We start from the raw sequence: 23,952 nt of genomic DNA on the forward strand, positions 1-23,952 counted from the left end.
TTCTCCCCCCCCCCTTGTTTTCTCATGGACTATCCGCAGAAATAAGATAGTGATCTGTCGTGTGAGGAGTAATAGGGGTGGGCTGGTTAACAACACAGTTTTGTAGGGTACTGCTGAACTCTGTCGTAGAAGAAATAACAGGGAAAGAGGGGAGGGGTTAACAACATTGTTAAGAGTCCTGGAAACCGTGTGCCATGTATCCGTTGAGTTGAATTGCGATAGGTCAACATACGGTAACAACATTGAGGTCTACGCATCACAGTTTGAGAAACACTGGTATAGTCTATGTACTTTACTTTTGTTGCCATGATGTTCACCATCACATCTCCCTTAGTCAGGTCTGTTGTTGAACCGTTTGTGGCATGAGACAAGATCCCTGTTCCCTGAAGGAAGGTCTTTGAGAACCCTGAGGACCTAGTGATATTGCCATGGAATTTAAGCATTCTATTCATAAAAACAAGAAGAAGTCAAATTTCATTAGGCAAAGTGTTTACTTATAATTAAAACAGTTAACATAAGCAACATTGATGATTTAAGATGGATTGCACCACAGGTTTGAGTTAGTCTTGCAGTGATCGCATCTGACAAGGAATTTCTCTTCGGCATGTCGCAGCTATCCTTGTAGACGCCAAGACAGGCAGAGTACATCATAACATGACCTATATAAGACTGTTCTTTAGTGCCTTGGAATAGATGAGCCATTGGACCTGCCAAAAAAAGCGCATTGATTCATTGTGAGAAAACTGATGTTGTGTCTCAATAAACAATTCTGTTCCTTTTTTTTTTTTTAAGATAAATAGTTTCCATTAATATATAAAAACGTAAAGTTCCCCTTTCAGACCTGGTAATCTATAGGGCAGATGACTCTGTTTCTGTGGTCTACGGTTAACGAGGGTGTCATCTGTTCAGCACATCGACCAACCGCCTTTACTTTTCCCCAACAAATTTAGGGTGTTAAAGCTGAGTTGACTCAGAGGCGCCCGAAGATCCCGAAATGAAAAATATCTGTCTTCACCAGGATTCGAACTCCGGTCCCGGGTATGGGAGCCACCGCGCCTCATATTAATATATATACATTATAGAGTTTTTCCTGGGTATTATTTGTATAGAACGTGGACCAAGAAATCTTACTTAACAACATTGCGATCTGGAACCAAATGAATGAGGAATTAACCTAAAATCTAAATCTAAACCTCAATCACTTTAAGACCTTAATCCTCCAAATTTATAGGTATCTAATGATAATGATATTCAACCTAAACCATTAATGGAGTTTAAAAAATTGTAACTCTATAATAAATAAAGTGATTAACAATTGAAGTCCTAACGCTGAAAAAGAGTTAAGCAATGATTTAACGCTTATAAACAAATTAATGCTCAGTAATTAAGAACATTTCTGGTGACCTATATACAAATCAATGATTTGTGACCTTCAAATGTTTAAAAACCTTGAGATGAACTTGTACCTTTTGCATAAATAATGACGTCTTCTCCACCATGCGTCTCGTTAGGCATTTTGATATAAGCACCTTGTTTGAATGTACTGGCTGGGAGGAGGAAGTAGACGTTGTCAGATTTTAGACATTTTAATTGTATAAGATAATTAGGCAAGATATAACTCATGTAAGAATATAACCTTAATAGGCAAGGGGAAAAATTATTAGGATATAATATGATAGCAGGGAATGATTTTAAGATTATTATATAATTACTGCACAAGATGATATTATCGCTCAAGGGCCAAAAATATCAAATAGTAGGCCTACTGGCATGATACTGACAACCCAGTTCATGTTCTAGTAGCACTGGCGTAGAAGTAAAATTTGATTATACCTCCCTAACAAATGGAATATGAAATCTGCCTTTATCTTTGAGTCTATCTGAGTATTTTATTAGGTTTTGTATTTGTAAATTATAGTTCTGTGTTTTATGTATTATTGCTACTTTACTTTTTAGTCTCCTGTCCTAATGTGTTTCTAGCTATGGCGACTTGTTGAAAATGGTTAGATATGACTTTAAAGAAAAAGATAGGCGTATTATAAAAGGATCATAAAAACTATACATGAATTATATTCTTAGGGCACAGAGTAGAGCTGTACTTCACGAATGACTACCAAATGAAGGGAAAAAACCTCAAATTACGAGGCGTTTTTTTTTTATTAGATATTTTAACTTCAGCTTTGAGGTGTACGTTTGAATGAGTGACAGAGGCCGGGAATATTTTATATCATGGTCTGAGGGTAACAAAAATATCAGTATCACGGGTCTTCTTCTATAAGATGTGGGACAGGGGCCTCATTAGCTACCCCTTGAATGCAAACTCGGCTAGAAAAGGTGACGCACTATGCACACATAAATTAATTATAATGAAGTTGAATATAGTAGTTAAAAATTTTTGTAAAAAAAAATCTATTCTATGTATAGTCTACTATAATAAAACTGTACGAGTACACTTACTATTTGTATTAACTCCTGTCAAGTTGTCACGTCTAGCGAATGGACCATTCGTGTACCCCAACGTCAAGTAGGGCATTTTATCTTCGGGAGTTTCTAACTCCGCCATGATATCCACTAAACCTGGATAAAAAAACAAGAGCAAAGATGATATTAACTAAACCTGGATACATACAAATACAAAGATGATATTCACTAAATCTGGATACATACAAATACAAAGATGATATTCACTCAATCTGAATACATACAACTACAAAGATGATATTCACTCAATCTGAATACATACAACTACAAAGATGATATTCACTAAATCCGAATACATACAAATACAAAGATGATATTCACTAAACCTGGATACATACAAATACAAAGATGATATTCACTAAATCTGGATACATACAAATACAAAGATGATATTCACTCAATCTGAATACATACAACTACAAAGATGATATTCACTCAATCTGAATACATACAACTACAAAGATGATATTCACTAAATCCGAATACATACAAATACAAAGATGATATTCACTAAACCTGGATACATACAAATACAAAGATGATATTCACTAAATCTGGATACATATAAATAAAAAGATGATATTCACTAAATCTGAATACATACAACTACAAAGATGATATTCACTAAATCTGGATACATATAAATAAAAAGATGATATTCACTAAATCTGAATACATACAACTACAAAGATGATATTCACTAAATCTGGATACATATAAATAAAAAGATGATATTCACTAAATCTGAATACATACAACTACAAAGATGATATTCACTAAATCAGAATACATATAAATACAAAGATGATATTCACTCAATCTGGATACATACAAATACAAAGATGATATTCACTAAACCTGGAAACATACAAATACAAATATGATATTCACTAAATCAGAATACATACAAATACAAAGATGATATTCACTAAATCTGGATACATATAAATAAAAAGATGATATTCACTAAATCTGAATACATACAAATACAAAGATGATATTAACTAAATCTGAATACATACAAATACAAAGATGATATTCACTAAATCTGGATACATACAAATACAAAGATGATATTCACTAAATCTGAATACATACAAATACAAAGAAGATATTCACTCAATCTGAATACATACAAATACAAAGATGATATTCACTAAATCTGGATACATACAAATACAAAGATGATATTCACTCAATCCGAATACATACAAATACAAAGAAGATATTCCCTAAATCAGGATACATATAAATACAAAGATGATATTCACTCAATCTGAATACATACAAATACAAAGAAGATATTCACTAAATCAGGATACATATAAATACAAAGATGATATTCACTAAATCTGAATACATACAAATACAAAGATGATATTCACTAAATCTGAATACATACAAATACAAAGATGATATTCACTAAATCTGGATACATACAAATACAAAGATGATATTCACTAAATCTGAATACATACAAAAACAAAGATGATATTCACTAAATCTGAATACATACAAATACAAAGATAATATTCACTAAATCTGAATACATACAAATACAAAGATGATATTCACTAAATCTGAATACATACAAATACAAAGATGATATTCACTAAACCTGGGTACATACAAATACAAAGATGATATTCACTAAATCTGAATACATACAAATACAAAGAAGATATTCACTAAATCTGGATACATACAAATACAAAGATGATATTCACTAAACCTGGATACATATAAATACAAAGATGATATTCACTCAATCTGAATACATACAAATACAAAGATGATATTCACTCAATCTGGATACATATAAATACAAAGATGATATTCACTCAATCTGAATACATACAAATACAAAGATGATATTCACTAAATCTGGATACATATAAATACAAAGATGATATTCACTCAATCTGGATACATACAAATACAAAGATGATATTCACTAAACCTGGATACATATAAATACAAAGATGATATTCACTCAATCTGAATACATACAACTACAAAGATGATATTCACTAAATCTGGATACATATAAATACAAAGATGATATTCACTCAATCTGGATACATACAAATACAAAGATGATATTCACTAAACCTGGATACATATAAATACAAAGATGATATTCACTCAATCTGAATACATACAAATACAAAGATGATATTCACTCAATCTGAATACATACAAATACAAAGAAGATATTCACTAAATCAGGATACATATAAATACAAAGATGATATTCACTCAATCTGAATACATACAAATACAAAGAAGATATTCACTAAATCAGGATACATATAAATACAAAGATGATATTCACTAAATCTGAATACATACAAATACAAAGATGATATTCACAAAATCTGAATACATACAAATACAAAGATGATATTCACTAAATCTGGATACATACAAATACAAAGATGATATTTACTAAATCTGAATACATACAAATACAAAGAAGATATTGACTAAATCAGGATACATACAAATACAAAGATGATATTCACTAAATCTGAATACATACAAATACAAAGATGATATTCACTAAATCTGGATACATATAAATACAAAGATGATATTCACTCAATCTGGATACATACAAATACAAAGATGATATTCACTAAACCTGGATACATATAAATACAAAGATGATATTCACTCAATCTGAATACATACAAATACAAAGATGATATTCACTCAATCTGGATACATATAAATACAAAGATGATATTCACTCAATCTGAATACATACAAATACAAAGATGATATTCACTAAATCTGGATACATATAAATACAAAGATGATATTCACTCAATCTGGATACATACAAATACAAAGATGATATTCACTAAACCTGGATACATATAAATACAAAGATGATATTCACTCAATCTGAATACATACAAATACAAAGATGATATTCACTAAATCTGGATACATATAAATACAAAGATGATATTCACTCAATCTGGATACATACAAATACAAAGATGATATTCACTAAACCTGGATACATATAAATACAAAGATGATATTCACTCAATCTGAATACATACAAATACAAAGATGATATTCACTCAATCTGAATACATACAAATACAAAGAAGATATTCACTAAATCAGGATACATATAAATACAAAGATGATATTCACTCAATCTGAATACATACAAATACAAAGAAGATATTCACTAAATCAGGATACATATAAATACAAAGATGATATTCACTAAATCTGAATACATACAAATACAAAGATGATATTCACAAAATCTGAATACATACAAATACAAAGATGATATTCACTAAATCTGGATACATACAAATACAAAGATGATATTTACTAAATCTGAATACATACAAATACAAAGAAGATATTGACTAAATCAGGATACATACAAATACAAAGATGATATTCACTAAATCTGAATACATACAAATACAAAGATGATATTCACTAAATCTGGATACATATAAATACAAAGATGATATTCACTCAATCTGAATACATACAAATACAAAGAAGATATTCCCTAAATCAGGATACATATAAATACAAAGATGATATTCACTCAATCTGAATACATACAAATACAAAGATGATATTCACTAAATCAGGATACATATAAATACAAAGATGATATTCACTAAATCTGAATACATACAAATACAAAGATGATATTCACTAAATCTGGATACATACAAATACAAAGATGATATTCACTAAATCTGGGTACATACAAATACAAAGATGATATTCACTAAACCTGGATACATACTAATACAAAGATAATATTTACTAAATCTGAATACATACAACTACAAAGATGATATTTACTAAATCTTCGAGCGAAGAGTATTAAAACAAAGTTGATTATAGCTGTCTCAGATGGTGTAAGGTTTTGAAAGAGTTCATGATGGTGCTCCGCAATTCCTTCGCCATCCTCACATAGATTGTGAGATTTTAAAAGGAGGCTTGCAGTGTACATAGTTGTTTGTAAGCATGATTTCATACAAGATGCATCAACAAGTTTACTGTGTGCAAGATATAATAACAAACGAAGTTGTCCTGCGAGATCATTGTGCCAGGACATCCGCGCTGTTTTCAGTAGGAGACTCCTTGGCCAGATTGGACATGTCCACAGAACTTCACCAAGTCGATATCCGGCGCTAGACACCGCTAGACATTTTGTAATGTAATAGAAGGCAATGAGAGTTGCAGGTCTTCCACAGTTAGAAGTATTTTTGTTTAGTCACACGAGAAGTTGCAAAGGGTTAACTATTGTCTGGTATTGAAGGGTAGCCACAGCAACATACAACATCTCTAAAGTATAAAAGACTAGAAGTCTGTCTACTCACCTAGAATATTGTTTCCTCTGGAAGGGTAGCCAGCTATAGTGAACACATGGGAGTGGTCAGCGGTCACTACAGTCAATGTATCGTCTTCTGAAGTCAACTGGTTTACCTTGGACACTGGTAAAAAAAAGGAGTGAACATCAATAACAATTTATATTTCTTTCGTTAGACTGGACACACTAGAGAAAACATAAAATGTTACATGATATTTTCATTTAGGGGAAACAATGTCGGACTTTTTAAATGAATTAAAGGCATCTAGAAGCCCCCTAGCCGGCACCGTGAGATATATATAGATCAGGCTGACTAATGTAAGTCATGGAATGCCCCACGTTTAGAGTTGTAATTTTCTTTAGCTATTGCTCATCTCTGTGTATGACCTAACCAGAAAAACATTACAAAAAAAAACTTAAAACTACAACAACGCTTATATTAAGCGTACGTTAGTATTAGTTTGGATCAGTCATGTAATTAAATTTGTAATATATCTAGACTAGACTAACAATAAGAAAGCATTTATAAAAATAAATTGAAAAAAAAAATGGAGCGACCTGAATTCAAACTTGTAAGCTAAAGTCTTCTCAGGCCTACATGCTAACCACTCTACTGGCGTAGAACATGGAAGATTGCATAGTTATTTATTGTTTCTATTTCATGTTTGTGTTCACTCAGTCTGAGACGGCAGCCTAATATAAAGGGGATTAATTCAGCTAATACCACCACTTCAGTCAAGTACTATTTCATTCCCATGTTTTAAGAAATTTATTACCAATAGTTAAGTAATCGGTTAATTGTATTTTATTGATTCTTGTGTTGTCAGGTAAAAGAAATAATAGTGCGAAATTTCAGCTTGATCCAAGATTGGGTGTTGGAGTAATAACGTGTACAAACTCTTGGCCAGACAAACAGATAGACAGACACAAGACAGACAGAGTGAGTTGATAAGCTTTGTAAAAACAAAACAAAAAAAAAAAAAGAGACCTCGATTCTTTGATGAAAGTTTATTTGGAAGTTCATTAAAGTTCACTGTTCATTACTGTTAATGACGTCATAGTGTCAATCTGGTGACTTTATTGTATTTTGTTTCTATAATTTATACATTGTTGGATTTCAATTATTTATGTCATAGAGTTTGGAGGCAATTAGACTTCAATCAACTTAAAGATATCTTTCTTGTCACTTCGGTGTATGATAAATAGAACCAGCAAATGTGTTCACTGCATTTAGAGTTGAAATCAACTCAAATAATAAATTTCAACTTCAAAAACAAAATGCCACAATTAGCGATGTCATCGACAAGCATCGAAATATTGTGAAATCGGATTTTCAATAGATTTTCTAGTCTTTGAAATAAATGTGTGACGGACGGACGGACAAACTACACAAAACGAATAGTGGCTTTTGCCCTTTTAGGTATTGCTAAGAACGTACACTTACCAGTATTATCTAACTCTAGAAGTTCTTCTAAAGCTCTCATCGCTCCATTGTCATGGTGGCTGTGATCTATCCTTCCACCTGGAGTATTGGTAGTCATAAAATATTTTAAAATTATACATGCATTTTATAATCATTTAGCATTCTAAAACAATTATGTAATACTCAGCGCTTCCATTAAAATATCTTTATAATTTACCTTCTATAAGTAAAAAATATCCTTTAGGGTTTTTCTTGAGGATTTGAATAGCCTTTTCTGTCATTTCTGACAGAGTTGGTTCAACACTAGATGGCAGTCTGTCTGCTTCGTAAGTCATGTGACTGGGTGCAAACAAACCTGTGCAAATATAATTATAGTAGTGTAATGAGTTATGTCACTAATTCCTTTTAGAATAGATATAGATACGAAATTTACATACTTAGCAATCAACCAATGTAGTAAAACTTTGGTTGTCAACTCTTTAAAATAAACTCTATTATATGATACTAAACACTAGAGCGTTTCAAAGGTAAGATATTGGAAAAAAAGAGTCATGTTAAAAGACAATATCTGTCCACAATCAACTATGGGTTAGCGAAGGTAAGAACTTTAATAAATCTTATCTTATCTTATATAATACAGAAGTGGTTCTCCACAACTACAGAAGTTTGTAAAGGAATGATGGGCATTCATTCTCAACTACTGACTGAGTATCATTGCGCGTACTTCGAGACCCAAAAGTGGTGATAAAACAAAAATTGTCCAGTTACCTAATAAATAGTCCGTACTGGCCACATCAATATCTTTCAGTTGTTGCCTCGTGTCCACATATTGGTGTTTCAGATTTCTTTTCAATTTATCGTTTTTCCAAGCCTGGAATAAAATTTCTCTGTGATATGGCAAATGCTATTTCTAAAACTTTGATTTTCATTTTTAAATATTCGACCAGGCAGCCAAATTTAGCTCAGGAGAGATGCAGTAGATGCTGAGGTAGTCAAACTGAATATTAAATTGCTTGGACCATTATAATTAACTTATTTTATCTTACGAATGCGCTCTTTCGATTGATTTTGTTTTATTCAGTAGGTTCATGAAAACAATTAAATCCAGTACCTGAATTAAATCCAAACCATCATTTCTTCGTCCTTGTGCTGTCTCTATGACAGGGTCAAAGGTCGATGAGTTCATAAAGTACCGTCTTCCTCCTCCTAAAATAACCTTTAAGTTATCGAAGAAAATGGATTTCACAGTTTTAGTTGTAATTAAAATATAAAATAATAACAACACATTTTGTATAGTCCAATTGTTCTGACAGCTGTTTACAAATGTATCTAACAAGGACAATTTGTTACCAACAAAATGATTCAAAGCCAAAAATAAAGTCATTTCGTTTTACATTTATGTTTGGATTCTCCAAGATCAGCTGGTATGCAATGTCCTTGACATGTCTGCAGTTCGCCATTCCATTCATTTCACTATCTCCTTCCCAGTCTCTGGAAATCAAAACAAATGACAAGGGACATCACTTAAAATTTAAGAAAAAAAAAGTATGCTCCCTTTAAGAAAAAAAAAAAAGATTAATTTAATTGTGACTTCCATCCAGATTTAAACTCGAGACCTTCCGTTCAGCAGCCGATCATTATTTAAAAAACACATCAACACTTCAGTAATGCCTTGTGATACGTGAGAAGAGAATTAATACAGTTTGTGAGCGTGTTTGTATCGTTGATGTTGGCCTGAGATGACTAGGGCAGACGAGTTTATAAATAGGAATATATAACTATACATATTCACCCACGATTAATAAAATGTTTGTAAAATGTTTTACATGTTTCGGATGTTCCTTCAGAGTTGAAGATAATTACTTCCTAGTCCAAACCTCCCGCAGGACGACGGGGGATGGGAGCGGGCAGGGTTTGAACCCTGGACCATCGATAAATCTGAACGACAGTCCAGCGCGCAAACCGCACGACCAGGCAGATTAATATTATTTAGGTGTTATATTTACTGCTATTTGATTGCTATATTATTGTATAGGATTGTTATATTGGTGTTCAATGATGATTAACATTTTCCCCAAAGACGACATGATCTTTATATTATGATATTTTAGATTAGTGGCGGTGGAGAATAGGAACATAATATAACAGGAACATCTTGTGGGTTTGGCCTTCGATTATGCCGTTGGGGCTTAAGGATGTGGCAAGCGTATGTGATTAAAATCCAATGGTCATAAACCGACATAGGTTCGACCCTTATGGACACTCTACAAAGGTGCCTATATCTAAATATTATTTTAAATTTTTTGTCACCAACCTGTCAGGTGAGTGAGCATACATAGCTGCAGGTGTCGCATGTGTCACTCTAGTAGTGGTCACTATACCAACAGATTTACCTGAGAAAGTACATGACTGTATTTTATTTCATTGTTAACTTCAACATTTTCAAGTAGCCATACAATTTTCTGGCAAACAAAACAAATATCTAATAGAAACAAAGGCCTTTACATTTGTTTAATGTGCTGTGCATTTTTTGTTCACCAGATGACGATGTGGAGGGTTAAGGGGACGAGTATCTCCATAACTGATTCTCTTTTATAGAACAAATAGCGCCATTTCATGCTTTTAGCTTTCTCAGTACGCTATGATCATAGACATAGATAAATATAGACTGGAAAAATTAAAAAACTTCATGTAACTTGAAAATATGTATATCTATTGTTGTCGGATTTCCGAATTATGAAAAGTTGCATGATCTTCAGTCTTAGAGATTAAACAAAACTACACTGCTGTATAATAAAGTACACAAAATTGCAAGTCACAAATGTTCGTTTCATAAAACTCTTTTATCGGCCAGTCTATATTTATTTATGTCTATGGTTATGATTCTATCACTTGTCTGGACCAATTGGAAAGAGATTGATGATCGTTTTTTTAATATATTTATAAAAAAAACTGTGAAAGAACTGAATTAAAACTCGTTGGCTAAAACCTTTGCAGGCTTTTCAAGCCAACATGGAAACCACTCTGCCAGCGAAGAGCGTATAAACATGGAAGATTGTTTAGTTATCTATTGTCTCTATTTCATGTTTGCGTACACTAAACCTTTGACCTATGAATGGAACTAATTCAGCTCACTGGCGGATCCAGGGGGGGGGCGGTAGGGGCGATCGCCCCCCCCCCACTCGGCCGACCCCCCCCCCAGGGGGGGCGAACGAATTTTAGTATAGAATTCACACAATTTGTATACGAATGTATTACTTATGTTAATAATATATACTAATTTTTTATATTTCAACCTATTTTTAGATTATTTCGCCCCCCCCCTTTCTAGTATTTTGGCCGATTTGGTAGGGTCAGGAGGGGGCGATGGCATCAATATCCCGAACCCCACTAATAAGTAATGAGCTGTAGATGTCAGGAGAATGCGTTACTGCAGTGAAGAATGCCAGAAAACGCTTTTAGCGTCGAGGCTTCGCCCCTAGCCTCACTGATGAATAATAAGCTGTAGATGTCAGGAGAATGCGGTTCTGCAGTGAAAAATGCAAGAAAACGCTTTTGGCGTCGGGGCTTCGCCCCGAACCCCACTAATAAGTAATGAGCTGTAGATGTCAGGAGAATGCGTTTCAGCCGTTAAAAGTGCAACGAAACGCTTTTGGCAACGGGGCTTCGCCCCGAACCCCAATGATAAATAATGAGCTGTAGATGTTTCAGCCGTGAAAAATGCAAGAAAACGCTTTTGGCGTCGGGGGCTTCGCCCGAACCCCACTGATAAATAAATGAGCTGTAGATGTCACGAGAATGCTTTTCTGCAGTGAAAAATGCAAGAAAACGCTTTTGGCATCGGGGCTTCGCCCCGAACCCCACTAATAAGTATTGAGCTGTAGATGTCAGGAGAATGCGTTTCTGCAGTGACAAATGCAATAAGACGCTATTGGGTGTCGGGGCTTCGCACCGAACCCCACTGAGGAAGCTTACAGCTCTCTACCTGGCCTCCAAGCTTGCAAGAGAAAGTCCTCAACATGACTGGGTTTTTTTTCTGGTTTCTTTTTCGCCGACGATTGAGAAACAGTCTTATTTTATTCTCACGTATCGAATATATATATATATATGCTGTATGCACGTTTATGCATAGGGTTAGGGTTTACTGGGCGTTAGGGTTAGGGTTTAGAAAAAAATCGTCCCCCCCCCACTCCAAAGTTCTGGATCCGCCAGTGATTCAGCTTATACCACCACTTCAGTGAAGTACAATTTCTTTCTCTTGTTCTAGATACCAAAAAAAAAATTAATTACCAATAGTTAATCAACTAATTGGTTCATTTTTTTTAAATTGATTTTTGTGTTGTCAGCTAAAAGAAATAATTGTGCAAAATTTCAGCTTAATTAGAGATTGGAGAAATAACTTGTACAAACTTATTACCAGACAAACAGAGTGAATTGATTTAAGCTTTGTAAAAAAGCGACCGATAACTTCAAGAAGAATTTCTTTGGAAAATAATAATTTAAAGAAAAATTCCGAAATAGTAGGCCCTAATAATGATGAAAAAAAAAAGGCCAGGCCGATTAAAAATATTTTTATAATTAAGATTTTTAAATTTCCAAAGGAAAATAGAAACATCGCAATAAATATTTTTAACGCCATTGCTCGTAACTAGAATCATAAATGTGGGACTAAGCATCAAATGACTCTAAAAGACTATCCGCCCCTGATAGATACACTTATAAACGTTAAGCACCAGAAGTGATCCGCCCCTGATAGATCTACTTATAAACGTTAAGCACCAGAAGGAACATAGCTTATACATTAAAACTGAAATATTCATTCTTAATACCTTCTTCAAGAGCATAATCCAAAACAGTCTTTAGTTTATTCTCTTCCGTGACTTTGGAGCAGTCATTTCCTTGCGAAACATCAATGCTTAACCCAAGAGTTCCATAGTTCACCTTGATTCCAGTCGCCATGGCAACGGCTGTACCTGCACTATCTGGAACTTGTCGATCAACATTGTAGGTCTGGACAAATAAAGTTGAGCACAATTGTAGGGTATTGGGATTGAAGTTAAATAGCTCTTTAAATAAGTCAAAGGTTGTCAACTATATTTTCCTGATTAACTCTTTCTCTCCTAATCGACGATACCATCGTTGATTTTGACCTCAATAAAATTAAATTAATGTTAGATTTTTAAAACTTGGCTTTGAATTACATAAAAAGAGCATGCATTTCCTTTTAATTCTATACCAAATACAACATTTTATGATAACAAACAACAAAGCTATTGAAGCCCAATCATAACAGGTTAGTGAAATAGTAATGAACAAATGAAGAATTCCTTCAAAACGTGGAAAAATAATTACGGGGAGAAAGAGTTAAATGTATTCGGACCACGATGCGGTGGCTAAGGGGTAAAGCGCTTGGGTTCCGAACCAAAGGCTCCCAGTGAATATGATGCCTAGTGAAGACTAGGATTTTTAATATAGGCATCTCTAGGGCGAATCTGAGTCCACCCAGCTCTAATGGGTACCTTGTATGGGAAAAAGTGAAGGCGGTTGGTAGTTGTGCTTGCCACGAGACACCATCGTTAACCGTGTGATACATAATCAAATGACCATTACATCATCCGCCCTAAAGATCTGAAAGGGGAACTTTACTTATCTGGAACTCTGGCTAATTGTGCTATTGTTTTTATGGAACATTAACCAGGCAAATTAAAAAATATAGCATCCAATACTTATTAAGAAAAGTGATTGCAGGGTATTAAACATTTATTGTTTTTAAAAAATTCTTAATTAAGTAGAAATATTTATTTACTGCTAAATTTACATTAAGACAAAGGTGTTGTTTGTTTTTTTTTCAATTTATAATATTAACTCTTTCTCTCCGTAATTATTTTCCTCGTTTCGATAGTATTATTCATTTTGCTCATTTGTATTTCACAATCCTGTTTTGATTAAACTTCAATAACTTTTTTGTTTTTTTTATCAGAAAATGTTATATTTGACATTGAATTATAGGAGAATGCATGTTCTTTTTTACACAACACACATTAAAGTTTATAAATCCAAAATCAATTTAGTTTGATGGGGGTTAGATCAAAGTTGGCATCGTTAATTAGGAGAGAAAGAGTTAATTTGTGTAGTTTAATGAGTCATACGATATTATTAAAGATAGAGAGAACATTTAAACTGAAACAAAACCAAAACAAACGTAACGCGATGTAACGTAATTTTATCTAGTAGATCATATTCTCTTTGCTTACATAATTATTAATGCTATCATTATTATTATTATTATTATTATTAAAAATTCAATCCTGTCACGAGGTAAGTTGTGCTTGCCAAAAGCCCAAAGGAAACAGTAAACCCTTCTTCCAGATACACACTTCACCCAATGTCAACAAAACAGACTAACCAGAGCGCACTGACCATTCTAAAAGCAAGAAAGAAGCGATATGCTAAAGCATTTTTTTATAAAGTCTATAAAGTGCAAATTAAAATGTTCCTTTATGAAAATGTGTAATATAAGTTTATTTTTAGGACTTGAATAATGCCAGGCAAAGAAAACCGTCCAAATATTAGAAAGTGCCAGGTTAGGAAATTGTCTAAAACTTAGAAAGTGCCAGGTGAGGAAATTGTTCAAACCTTAGAAAGTGTCAGGTGAGGAAATTTAAAGTGTCAGGTAAGTAAATTGTTCAAACCTTAGAAAGTGCCAGGTAAGTAAATTGTTCAAACCTTAGAAAGTGCCAGGTAAGGAAATTGTTCAAACCTTAGAAAGTGCCAGGTAAGGAAATTGTTCAAACCTTAGAAAGTGCCAGGTAAGGAAATTGTTCAAACCTTAGAAAGTGCCAGGTAAGGAAATTGTCCAAACCTTAGAAAGTGCCAGGTAAGGAAATTGTTCAGACCTTAGAAAGTGCCAGGTAAGGAAATTGTTCAAACCTTAGAAAGTGCCAGGTAAGGAAATTGTTCAAACCTTAGAAAGTGCCAGGTAAGGAAATTGTCCAAACCTTAGAAAGTGCCAGGTAAGGAAATTGTTCAGACCTTAAAAAGTGCCAGGTAAGGAAATTGTTCAAACCTTAGAAAGTGCCAGGTAAGGAAATTGTTCAAACCTTAGAAAGTGCCAGGTAAGGAAATTGTTCAAACCTTAGAAAGTGCCAGGTAAGGAAATTGTCCAAACCTTAGAAAATGCCAGGTAAGGAAATTGTTCAAACCTTAGAAAGTGCCAGGTAAGGAGATTGTTCAAACCTTAGAAAGTGACAGGTAAGGGAATTGTTCAAACCTTAGAAAGTGCCAGGTAAGAAAATTGTTCAAACCTTAGAAACTGCCAGGTAAGAAAATTGTTCAAACCTTAGAAACTGCCAGGTAAGGAAATTGTTCAAACCTTGGAAAGTGCCAGGTAAGGAAATTGTTCAAACCTTAGAAAGTGCCAGGTAAGGAAATTGTTCAAACCTTAGTAAGTGCCAGGTAAGGAAATTGTTCAGACCTTGGAAAGTGCCAGGTAAGGAAATTGTTCAAACCTTAGAAAGTGCCAGGTAAGGAAATTGTTCAAATGTCAGTTTGTTCTCTTCTCCACTCTTGCCCTTCTTTTGACCTTGATAAATTCTGCCAGCAGTGATGGTGGACAGCCCCATACCATCACCAACCATCAGAATGACGTTGTCGGCCATATTGTAATTTGGTTCCATCTGCATGAGGTCTTGAATGTTATCCTTCCCGTCTTTCATCCAGTGCTCTTTCCCTGGGGTCAAAACAGAGGAGATACTACAGCACAGGCAAAAGGACTCTACAAACAATGTTTACTTTTAAATAGAAATGATACTAGTCAAAGCGAACAGCTAACTAGGTCCTTGAAATCTGAAAGTAATGTTAATGTTAAGTTTTTACAAAGCTTATTTCACTCTGTCTGTCTGGTAAAAAGTTTGTGCACGTTATTACTCCCACACCCATTTTTATGACCAGAGAAAAAATAGAAAACCACGCCGATGAATGGTTTGGATCTACATTTAATGATCAGAGGCGGCCTTAGGGGATGGCGAGTGCCATGCCCCGCGCCTGAGGAAGCCCACTCAACCAGAAGTTATTATTATCTAATCGTGTCAGCAGTCCTTAAATATTGATTTAGTGGCCTTTAACCAACGTAACTAAAGATTCAGAAACATTTTGCATGAAAAAATCAACAAATTAGATAATAATAACTTCTGCTTAATTAAGTGGGCCAATAGTAGAGAACCTACGAAAGTTTTGTAACAAAAATAACAACCCGATATCGTGATGTGGTACGATATATATATATAGTCTACGCTTACGACTCACGGGCCTGCGTATAACACCGTGACCTCCGTGACCTCTATGTCGAAAGCGCCGATAACACTCGCCCGCGTCCCCGCTAAGGCCGCCTTAACTAGTGGATGAGGCGTTATAAGTGAATGGAAAGAATGGAAAATGGAAGAGCTTGACCACGAATCACTTGTATTCTCCAAAAGGTGCAGCACTTTTTGGAACAGATGCAAGTGACAGTAATGAAACGCTGATTTAATGTGCTGGCGAAGTTTTTGTAAATCTATAATCTAGACATACGAAGAGAAAATACTAAACTCATAGACTATATGTATTTATGTATAGTTTATACAAAACCGTATATTAGAAGTATTGTGGAGTTCACAATTATACACGGATACTTAGCTTCTCGTTCATGCTGTAATGGACCAAATAATCAATGGTAGGCTATTAAGTTTGGAGAGTAGAGGAATAAAAGCACACAATATATAACAGCCATTATATTTTTTGTTATGAAATATCAACAAGACAAATAAAAATAAATCAATCAGCTAATTAATTTAGCAATCAATCAATTCTTACCCTACAAATTTAAATTAGATCAACTTAGATCTTAAATAGAACGACTAGAATTCGACGTAGGCAGCAGTAATTGCACTTCCGGGATCTTGATTCAACTGCTGCTAATGTCTCAATCTACAAACGTAGTTCCCAAACTTTTACCTTAACGGAACACTTGACTCAACTGCTGCTAATGTCTCAATCTACAAACGTAGTTCCCAAACTTTTACCTTAACGGAACACTTGATTCAACTGCTGCTAATGTCTCAATTTACACCAGTAGTTCCCAAACTTTTACCTTAACGGAACACTAGACTCGACTGCTGCAAATGTCTCAATCTACACACGTAGTTCCCAAACTTTTACCTTAACGGAACACTTCGCACATTCTGAGTATCTTATCTTATCTTATATAATACAGACGTTACTTAAAAAAGAAGTATTTAGCGGAACTCTTTGTTTAGTCTTTAGAGAGATTAATTCACGTGGTGAATTCTTACTGGTTAATTATTCCAATAGTTCGTGGGACACCTATTCAGGAAACACTGATCTTCACAACTGACATTAAGAAAACAATGGCGGCTAAACGAGGTAAGTTCTGGAAATGTGAGAGACTTACTTTCTTTGATTGCCGACGTACAGCCAAGAAAAACACAAATTGTCACAAGCACAACCCAAGTGTAAGCCATAGTCTGTGAAATATAGATTGAAAGGAGGTTATATAAATTTCAATAAGAGTTTCCTCCCTGTCTCTGTATTTGTCTCTGCCTGTCTGTCTCTCTTTAAATATATGGTAAAATCATTGGCAAAAAACAAACCCCATTTGGGCAGCTGTTTGAGACAAACATCTATAAAAAAGCTAACAAGATCCTCGAGATAAAGAAAAACCCTTTGTGTCGGGATTTTGTGATTTTACCATCACAAAAGAGATACAAGACACCGATAGCAAAGACAAACAGACACAAACACTCTTTTGTTCCCCTGGCAATCAAATCATTAAATAAGAACAATCTGATATAAACTTTGTCACATGTAAATTATGAGTGAGTCTGGTGTGAATGTACACTTTGGTTTCTTATAGTTATAATGTTTTTTGTTTGGTGCACAAATTGTAAGACACATTTCCTTACGGATAATAAAGATTATTATTATTATTATATATATATATATATATATATATATATATATATATAGAGAGAGAGAGAGAGAGAGAGAGAGAGAGAGTGAGAGAGAGAGGCATCTTACGACTCGAGAGACGATCTTTTTCCTTTGCAACTTCTTGTGTGACTAAAGAGATATAGATAGATAGATAGATAGATAGATAGATAGATAGATAGATAGATAGATAGATAGATAGATAGATAGATAGATAGATAGATAGATAGATAGATAGATAGATAGATAGATAGATATAGAGAGAGGTATCTTACGACTCGAGAGACGATCTTTTTCCTTTGCAACTTCTTGTGTGACTAAAGAGATATAGATAGATAGATAGATAGATAGATAGATAGATAGATAGATAGATAGATAGATAGATAGATAGATAGATAGATAGATAGAGAGAGAGAGAGAGAGAGAGAGATAGATAGATATATTTTTTTCTTTCTTTCTGTCTATGTCTGTCTCTCATTCTCTCTGTCTCTCTCTTTCTCTCTCTTTCTAGCTCTCAAGAAATGTTTCTTTTTTCTCATAAACTGGTCTTTCCTTTCTCTCTCTCTTTTCTTAACTTCTTTCTCCTCTGTATTTCTTTCACTATCCTTTCTCTTTCTTTACCCCATCACTCTCCTCTAGTACTTTCTCTAGTTCTATTTATCTTTTCTTTTCATCTCTCTTTTCTCTATCTTTCTTCCACCGTATCTTTTTTTCTCCACTCCGCCTTTCTCTCTCTTCTCTTTTTATCTTTTTGTCTGTTCTATCCTCCCTTGATCATTTGTTCTCTGTCTTCTCTCAATCTATGTCTCCCATTCTCCATCTCTCTCTCATTCTTTTTCATCTCCTCTCTGTCTGCATTATGTTAATGTGAGTCTCCGCGAATGTGGATAAAGTTTGTAAAATACTTGCATGAGAAGGAGTTATGGGCCTCCCTCTCTCTCTCTCTCCCTCTCTCTCTCCCTATCTCTCTCTCCCTCCCCTCTCTCTCTCCCCTCTCTCTCTCCCCCTCTCTCTCTCTCCCTCTATCTCTCTCTCTCTCTCCCTCTCTCTCTCTCTCCCTCTCTCCCTCTTTCCCTCTCTCTCTCTCTCTCTCCCTCTCTCTCTCTGACAATATATTTCTCTACATAGCCCATCCATTATAACAAGAACAATTATAAGCTGCCACCGAAATATCTTTGCGTGGTCTTTCTGTCCGCCCGTCTGTCTGCACATATTGAGACTACGAAGTCTCTGGTGCTACTTTTATCCTCTTAAAGCGAACCATTTTTTTTATTTAAATATGTACGTAGTTTTCTATTACCCAATAATACATCATTGTATCAAACAAAAAAACAACGAATTACTATTAATAAAATAACAGTGGAGACTATATTAAGTAAATTAGACCTTTTTTCATTTGTATATTTTTATATTTATAAAAACAGCTGTTATCCCCCCCCCTCCAAAAATAAAAATTAAAATAAAAATATAGTAGGAATTGTCTTTGAAGAATTCGGATGAGTACAATATTTCACAAGGTCATACAGTTGCGACATGCACAATTATATTAGTAACATTGTGCTTTCTATCATATAAACGGCTACCAATTCAGGCACTATGTATATTTATTTTTTTAGTCTAAAGAAATAATTCGTTTCAATATATATAATTAAAAACATCTTAAAACAAGATTGTAATAAGCAGTTTTTAGTTGTATTAATTACTAATATCTCTGTAGGCGAAATCGATTTTTACTCTTTAAAGTACTTTAAACACTTAACAAAAGGGAAGTAACTCTATAAAGCATAAGTGAGAAGTTGTCTCTTCACCAACCTTCTAAATCTAAATAATAATTTAATAGCATCCCCTAGGTCAGTCTCACACTGAACTATATATTCTAAACATTTTTTTATTGAATGCATATGAATATTAAAATGTAATGTACTATTAAAATTACTAACATTAATATATCTCCCTATCTCTGTGGTATAGTGCCTTCAGTCGGTCTAACGATACGATAGCACTGACAACACTGCTGTGACAGTTCGCTTAAACTAATCCCTCCACTTTTCCCGGTCAGCGTGGGGTGTCCAAGAGAAATGCTGGTCAATTCTTTTATGTTGTCCAGCCAGTTTTTTTTTTAGGATGTTCCATTCTTTGTGCTCCCTCCACTGTCCCTTGAAGAGTGACTCTTGACCAGTAAGTCATGTCGTACATGACCAAACCAGCCCAGCTTTCGTCTCCTCACAGTATCAAAGAGTTTTTTGTTTTTTTTTTATTATTGCCAGCCAGAGTATTTACTTGTAAAAGTAGAAACTCGTTTGTCTACTTTTCCTGGTATCTGATACCCAGCACTCTTCTGTAGCTTTTACTTTCAAAGGCTTGAATTCTTCTTTCAGCCTTAGGGTTCAGTGACCAACTTTCATAACCATATAAGAATAACAACAATAATAATAACAATAATAATAAGCCAACAGATAATAATGACAGATAACACAGACACATTCAAGGCCCTTAACATTCCTAGGAACACCCTCGTTGCCTGTCAGAGGGCGTTACTGCTGCAGACCTGCCACGTCACCAGAAAATTTCTCAGTGTAAACTGTTAAAGGGACTACGATGAATTTTGTTTCTCTTAAGCGAAACTCGACCCTGGCAGCGCCAGAGAATGACTACTCGTTCGTTTCTAACATAATAATAATAATACTAGCAATAATAATGTTCATAGGAACATTCTACTCTGTCAGAGGGCGGTACTGCTGCAGACCTTCCAAATCACCAGAAAATTCCTCAGTGGAAACTATAAAAAGGGACTACAATGAATTTTCTTTCCCTTTAACGAAACTAGACCCTGTCAGAGCCGGAGAATGAATACTCATTCGTTTCTAATATAATAATAATAATAATAATCTATATTACACACGACAAGCTTTGTTTTACGATTGTGCATTATACTAAACAATACATTATTAGAGTAAACAATTTCAACGATAGCACACGAAATATACATTCATACCCCAGTCTCTCTGTAACATTACATGTACAATGTACAACTGTAGATTACATCTCATTCAACGAATTTATTGAATACAGTTTTAATTTTACCAGGAAGCGGATGTTACTCTTTCAGATTTTCCACAATTTGCTCATGCCGAACTTAAACGAGATTTTTATTTTATTTTAGATGCAATACTCTTCAAATATGAAGGAACATCCGAAACATGCAAAAGAAACAAAGCAAACAAATTCACTTTATATCCAACGTCACTTTTTACTAATTTGTTATATCAAAAATTCAATCCTACCGTTCAAAAGAAACCAAATCCTGAAATGTATCAGATCAAGATGTGTGAGTTATTGTATCTTCCAAGACAATGTGTATCTCCTTCTATTAATTATGGCACATTTTCTTATCTATCACAAGTTAGACTTTATTTAAGTCTGCTTCAGACCTACATTGGTTAACAACCAGGCTTGCTTCTACATTTGTTTGGTTCATGTTAAATAAGTATTTATCTCCCACACTGTCTGTGATGTCGTCATCTTTACTTACTAAGTAACCTACTTAAAAGGTACTTACCGAGTTGTCGACTTTAGTTTATTGTAGGTCAGGAACAAGTGGATGAAAATAAGATACCGGAAGCGGAAGCGCAAAGGAGAGCGGTGAACAAGACATTGTCAAGAGAGGCAGTTCAAAAAAACAAACTCAATTTTCTTCAACTTTGGACACTGCACTGAGTTACTTTAACAAGAGACTCATAAATAAAGTAGCGGGTAATACATATAACATTAAAGTATAGATTGCACGTACAAAAATAAAATGCTCGGAAAAATGCAATGATACCAACACCCAATTAATTCCATATGCATGGACAGATTTATATGAGGTTCTCTATATTCCCTTCCATTTTAATGAGTCTTCTAAAATCGGATTCCTATGATGATAAAGCTAAAATTTAATAGCGCAATTTCTGAGGTTTCCTTTAAAAAAAAAGAAATGGTAGAGTTAAAGTCTCTAATTAACAAGCACGACTAGAATGCGTATGACATAAAAATCTTGTTAGCATTTAACACGCTAAAGAAGAATGGAGATGCGCTTTACATAAATATTAATAATAATTGATTGGCTGTTACTATATAAAAATAAGCCTCCAGTGGTATATTTAAATTCAATGAATATAAAAGTATACAGATGTAATATGAAATCTAACTTAGTCGAATCTTGCTTTTCAAATAACGGAAAAATTCCATAAGAATGTATTTGAAAGATGTTGATGTGTTAAATGCATGTGCGTTTTAGTTTAACATGTATCAGATGGTGGGCAGGGTTCGAATCCAACACCACCAAGACGACAGTCCATAGTGTACCACTATAGGCTAGATGGTTAACACTACCGTGTATGTTTACCTCTATATGTAACATATGTTATGATTGAGAAGTTGACTATTGACATCTTCATTTTCTATAAACCAGTATAAAAATAGATGTTTGTATCCTATAGTAAAGATAACTAATGTTTACAAGAACGTGAAAAGCTTTTATTTTTAAATATACGATTTACAATTAATTTAGCGAAGTAATAAAATGACTGTATGTAGCTGAGTTATTTACCTTTATTGTCTTTTCAATAATCCACCCGAAGAAATGATGAAACTTGTTTAAGGGCAGCTCATGAAAGTAGCTAAGAGTCTAGTGTAGCAACAAGAGACATGGAGCATTGTAAAAAGAGTAGGGAGAAGAGAAATGGCTCTATTAATAGAGACTTAGCACAAATAAATCTAGTGGGGTAAGCATGGGAGTAAGTTTACCCGAAGACGCCCCCTCTTTTAACCACTGTTTATGCGTGAGCAAGAACAGACACACACACACACACACACACAACACAAATTAAAATAGGGAAAAGTTCTTTCTTGAGACAGTCAGACCTTAAATTATCAGAAGAGTTAATGATTCAACAGATGCCAGATACCAAATCCTGTCTGGGATATCAAGTCATATAGAAGGGCTTTTGCTCAGGGCCCTAAGAGAATGAAATGGGTCGCCTGAGCCAGCCAGGAAAACCAATGACTTGGCAGAATTTAAGTCATTGATTAATGTGCATGACTAGATTGACCTAGGGACACGCGTAGGACGTAATCATCTTCTTTGTTGAAGTAACGTCTGTATTTGATAAGATAAGATTAACATCGCTTAATTTTAATTTTTAAAAAATCCAATAAATATATTTTCCCCAGGCAAAATGAACTTATTTGTTGTAAAAGAAAAGAATGAGATGTACCTTTTTCTTGTTTAAGGTATTATAAAGCATTTAGAATGAGGAAGTTTCATTAGACTAATTGATGCAAATCTATTAATAGAAAGCATTTTGCTACATCAGGTGTACAGATATAATTACGGAAATATTGATTTTTTTTCTTCACTTTTTATCACCTTCGAATAATTGCAGGCTCATTTCTATTAACAGTATATAGTTATTTGGTTGGAAACAGCCATGTTTTTATTATGGCGTCCTTGACATCAGGGCCGGCCCTAACAATTGCAAGGCCCTATGCGAAACGGATTGCGCGAGGACCCAGTCTGTGTAGGGTTAAGGATATAAGTGAAAATTAAGTTTTTGTACTTGAAAAAAAAAAAATTGGTCTTTGCATTTTATTCATTCGTACAAAATCAGGATCAAATTAAAAAAAATATCGCTTTTGATTTTTTTTAAAGAGATCG

At 34.1% G+C, this 23,952-nt stretch overlaps 1 protein-coding gene across 3 annotated transcripts; it reads right to left on the reverse strand.

Moving 5' to 3' along the window:
* Window positions 1-472: 472 nt before the first annotated feature.
* Window positions 473-22,946, reverse strand: LOC106056081 (alkaline phosphatase, tissue-nonspecific isozyme-like). 3 transcript variants are annotated; one of them, XM_056008892.1, is made up of 14 exons: window positions 22,846-22,946; window positions 17,719-17,791; window positions 15,779-15,999; window positions 13,100-13,280; window positions 10,585-10,663; window positions 9,665-9,761; window positions 9,382-9,486; window positions 9,039-9,141; window positions 8,488-8,625; window positions 8,292-8,369; window positions 6,858-6,971; window positions 2,458-2,577; window positions 1,467-1,547; window positions 473-707 (listed from the first exon to the last, which is right to left on the reverse strand). In XM_056008892.1, the coding sequence occupies exons 2-14, from the start codon at window positions 17,786-17,788 to the stop codon at window positions 478-480; spliced, it is 1,617 nt and encodes a 538-aa protein (XP_055864867.1). In that variant the 5' UTR covers window positions 17,789-17,791; window positions 22,846-22,946; the 3' UTR covers window positions 473-477. The 3 variants fall into 3 exon arrangements, with proteins under 3 accessions (XP_055864867.1, XP_055864868.1, XP_055864866.1); XM_056008893.1 differs by lacking the exon at window positions 22,846-22,946 and adding an exon at window positions 21,814-21,832; XM_056008891.1 differs by lacking the exon at window positions 22,846-22,946 and adding an exon at window positions 21,539-21,770.
* Between the last annotated feature and the right edge of the window lie 1,006 nt (window positions 22,947-23,952).

The sequence above is a fragment of the Biomphalaria glabrata genome, chromosome 13 (genome assembly GCF_947242115.1).
Source record: "Biomphalaria glabrata chromosome 13, xgBioGlab47.1, whole genome shotgun sequence".
NCBI lineage: Eukaryota > Metazoa > Mollusca > Gastropoda > Planorbidae > Biomphalaria > Biomphalaria glabrata.

Coding starts and splice junctions, on each gene's coding strand:
- LOC106056081 (XM_056008892.1), bottom strand. CDS start 17,788: ATGGCTTACACTTGGGTTGTGCTTGTGACAATTTGTGTTTTTCTTGGC. Junction 13,281..15,778: donor CTTACCTGGCACTTTCTAAG/GTTTGAACAATT, acceptor TTATTTGTCCAG/ACCTACAATGTTGATCGACA. Junction 2,578..6,857: donor CAGAGGAAACAATATTCTAG/GTGAGTAGACAG, acceptor TTTTTTATCCAG/GTTTAGTGGATATCATGGCG.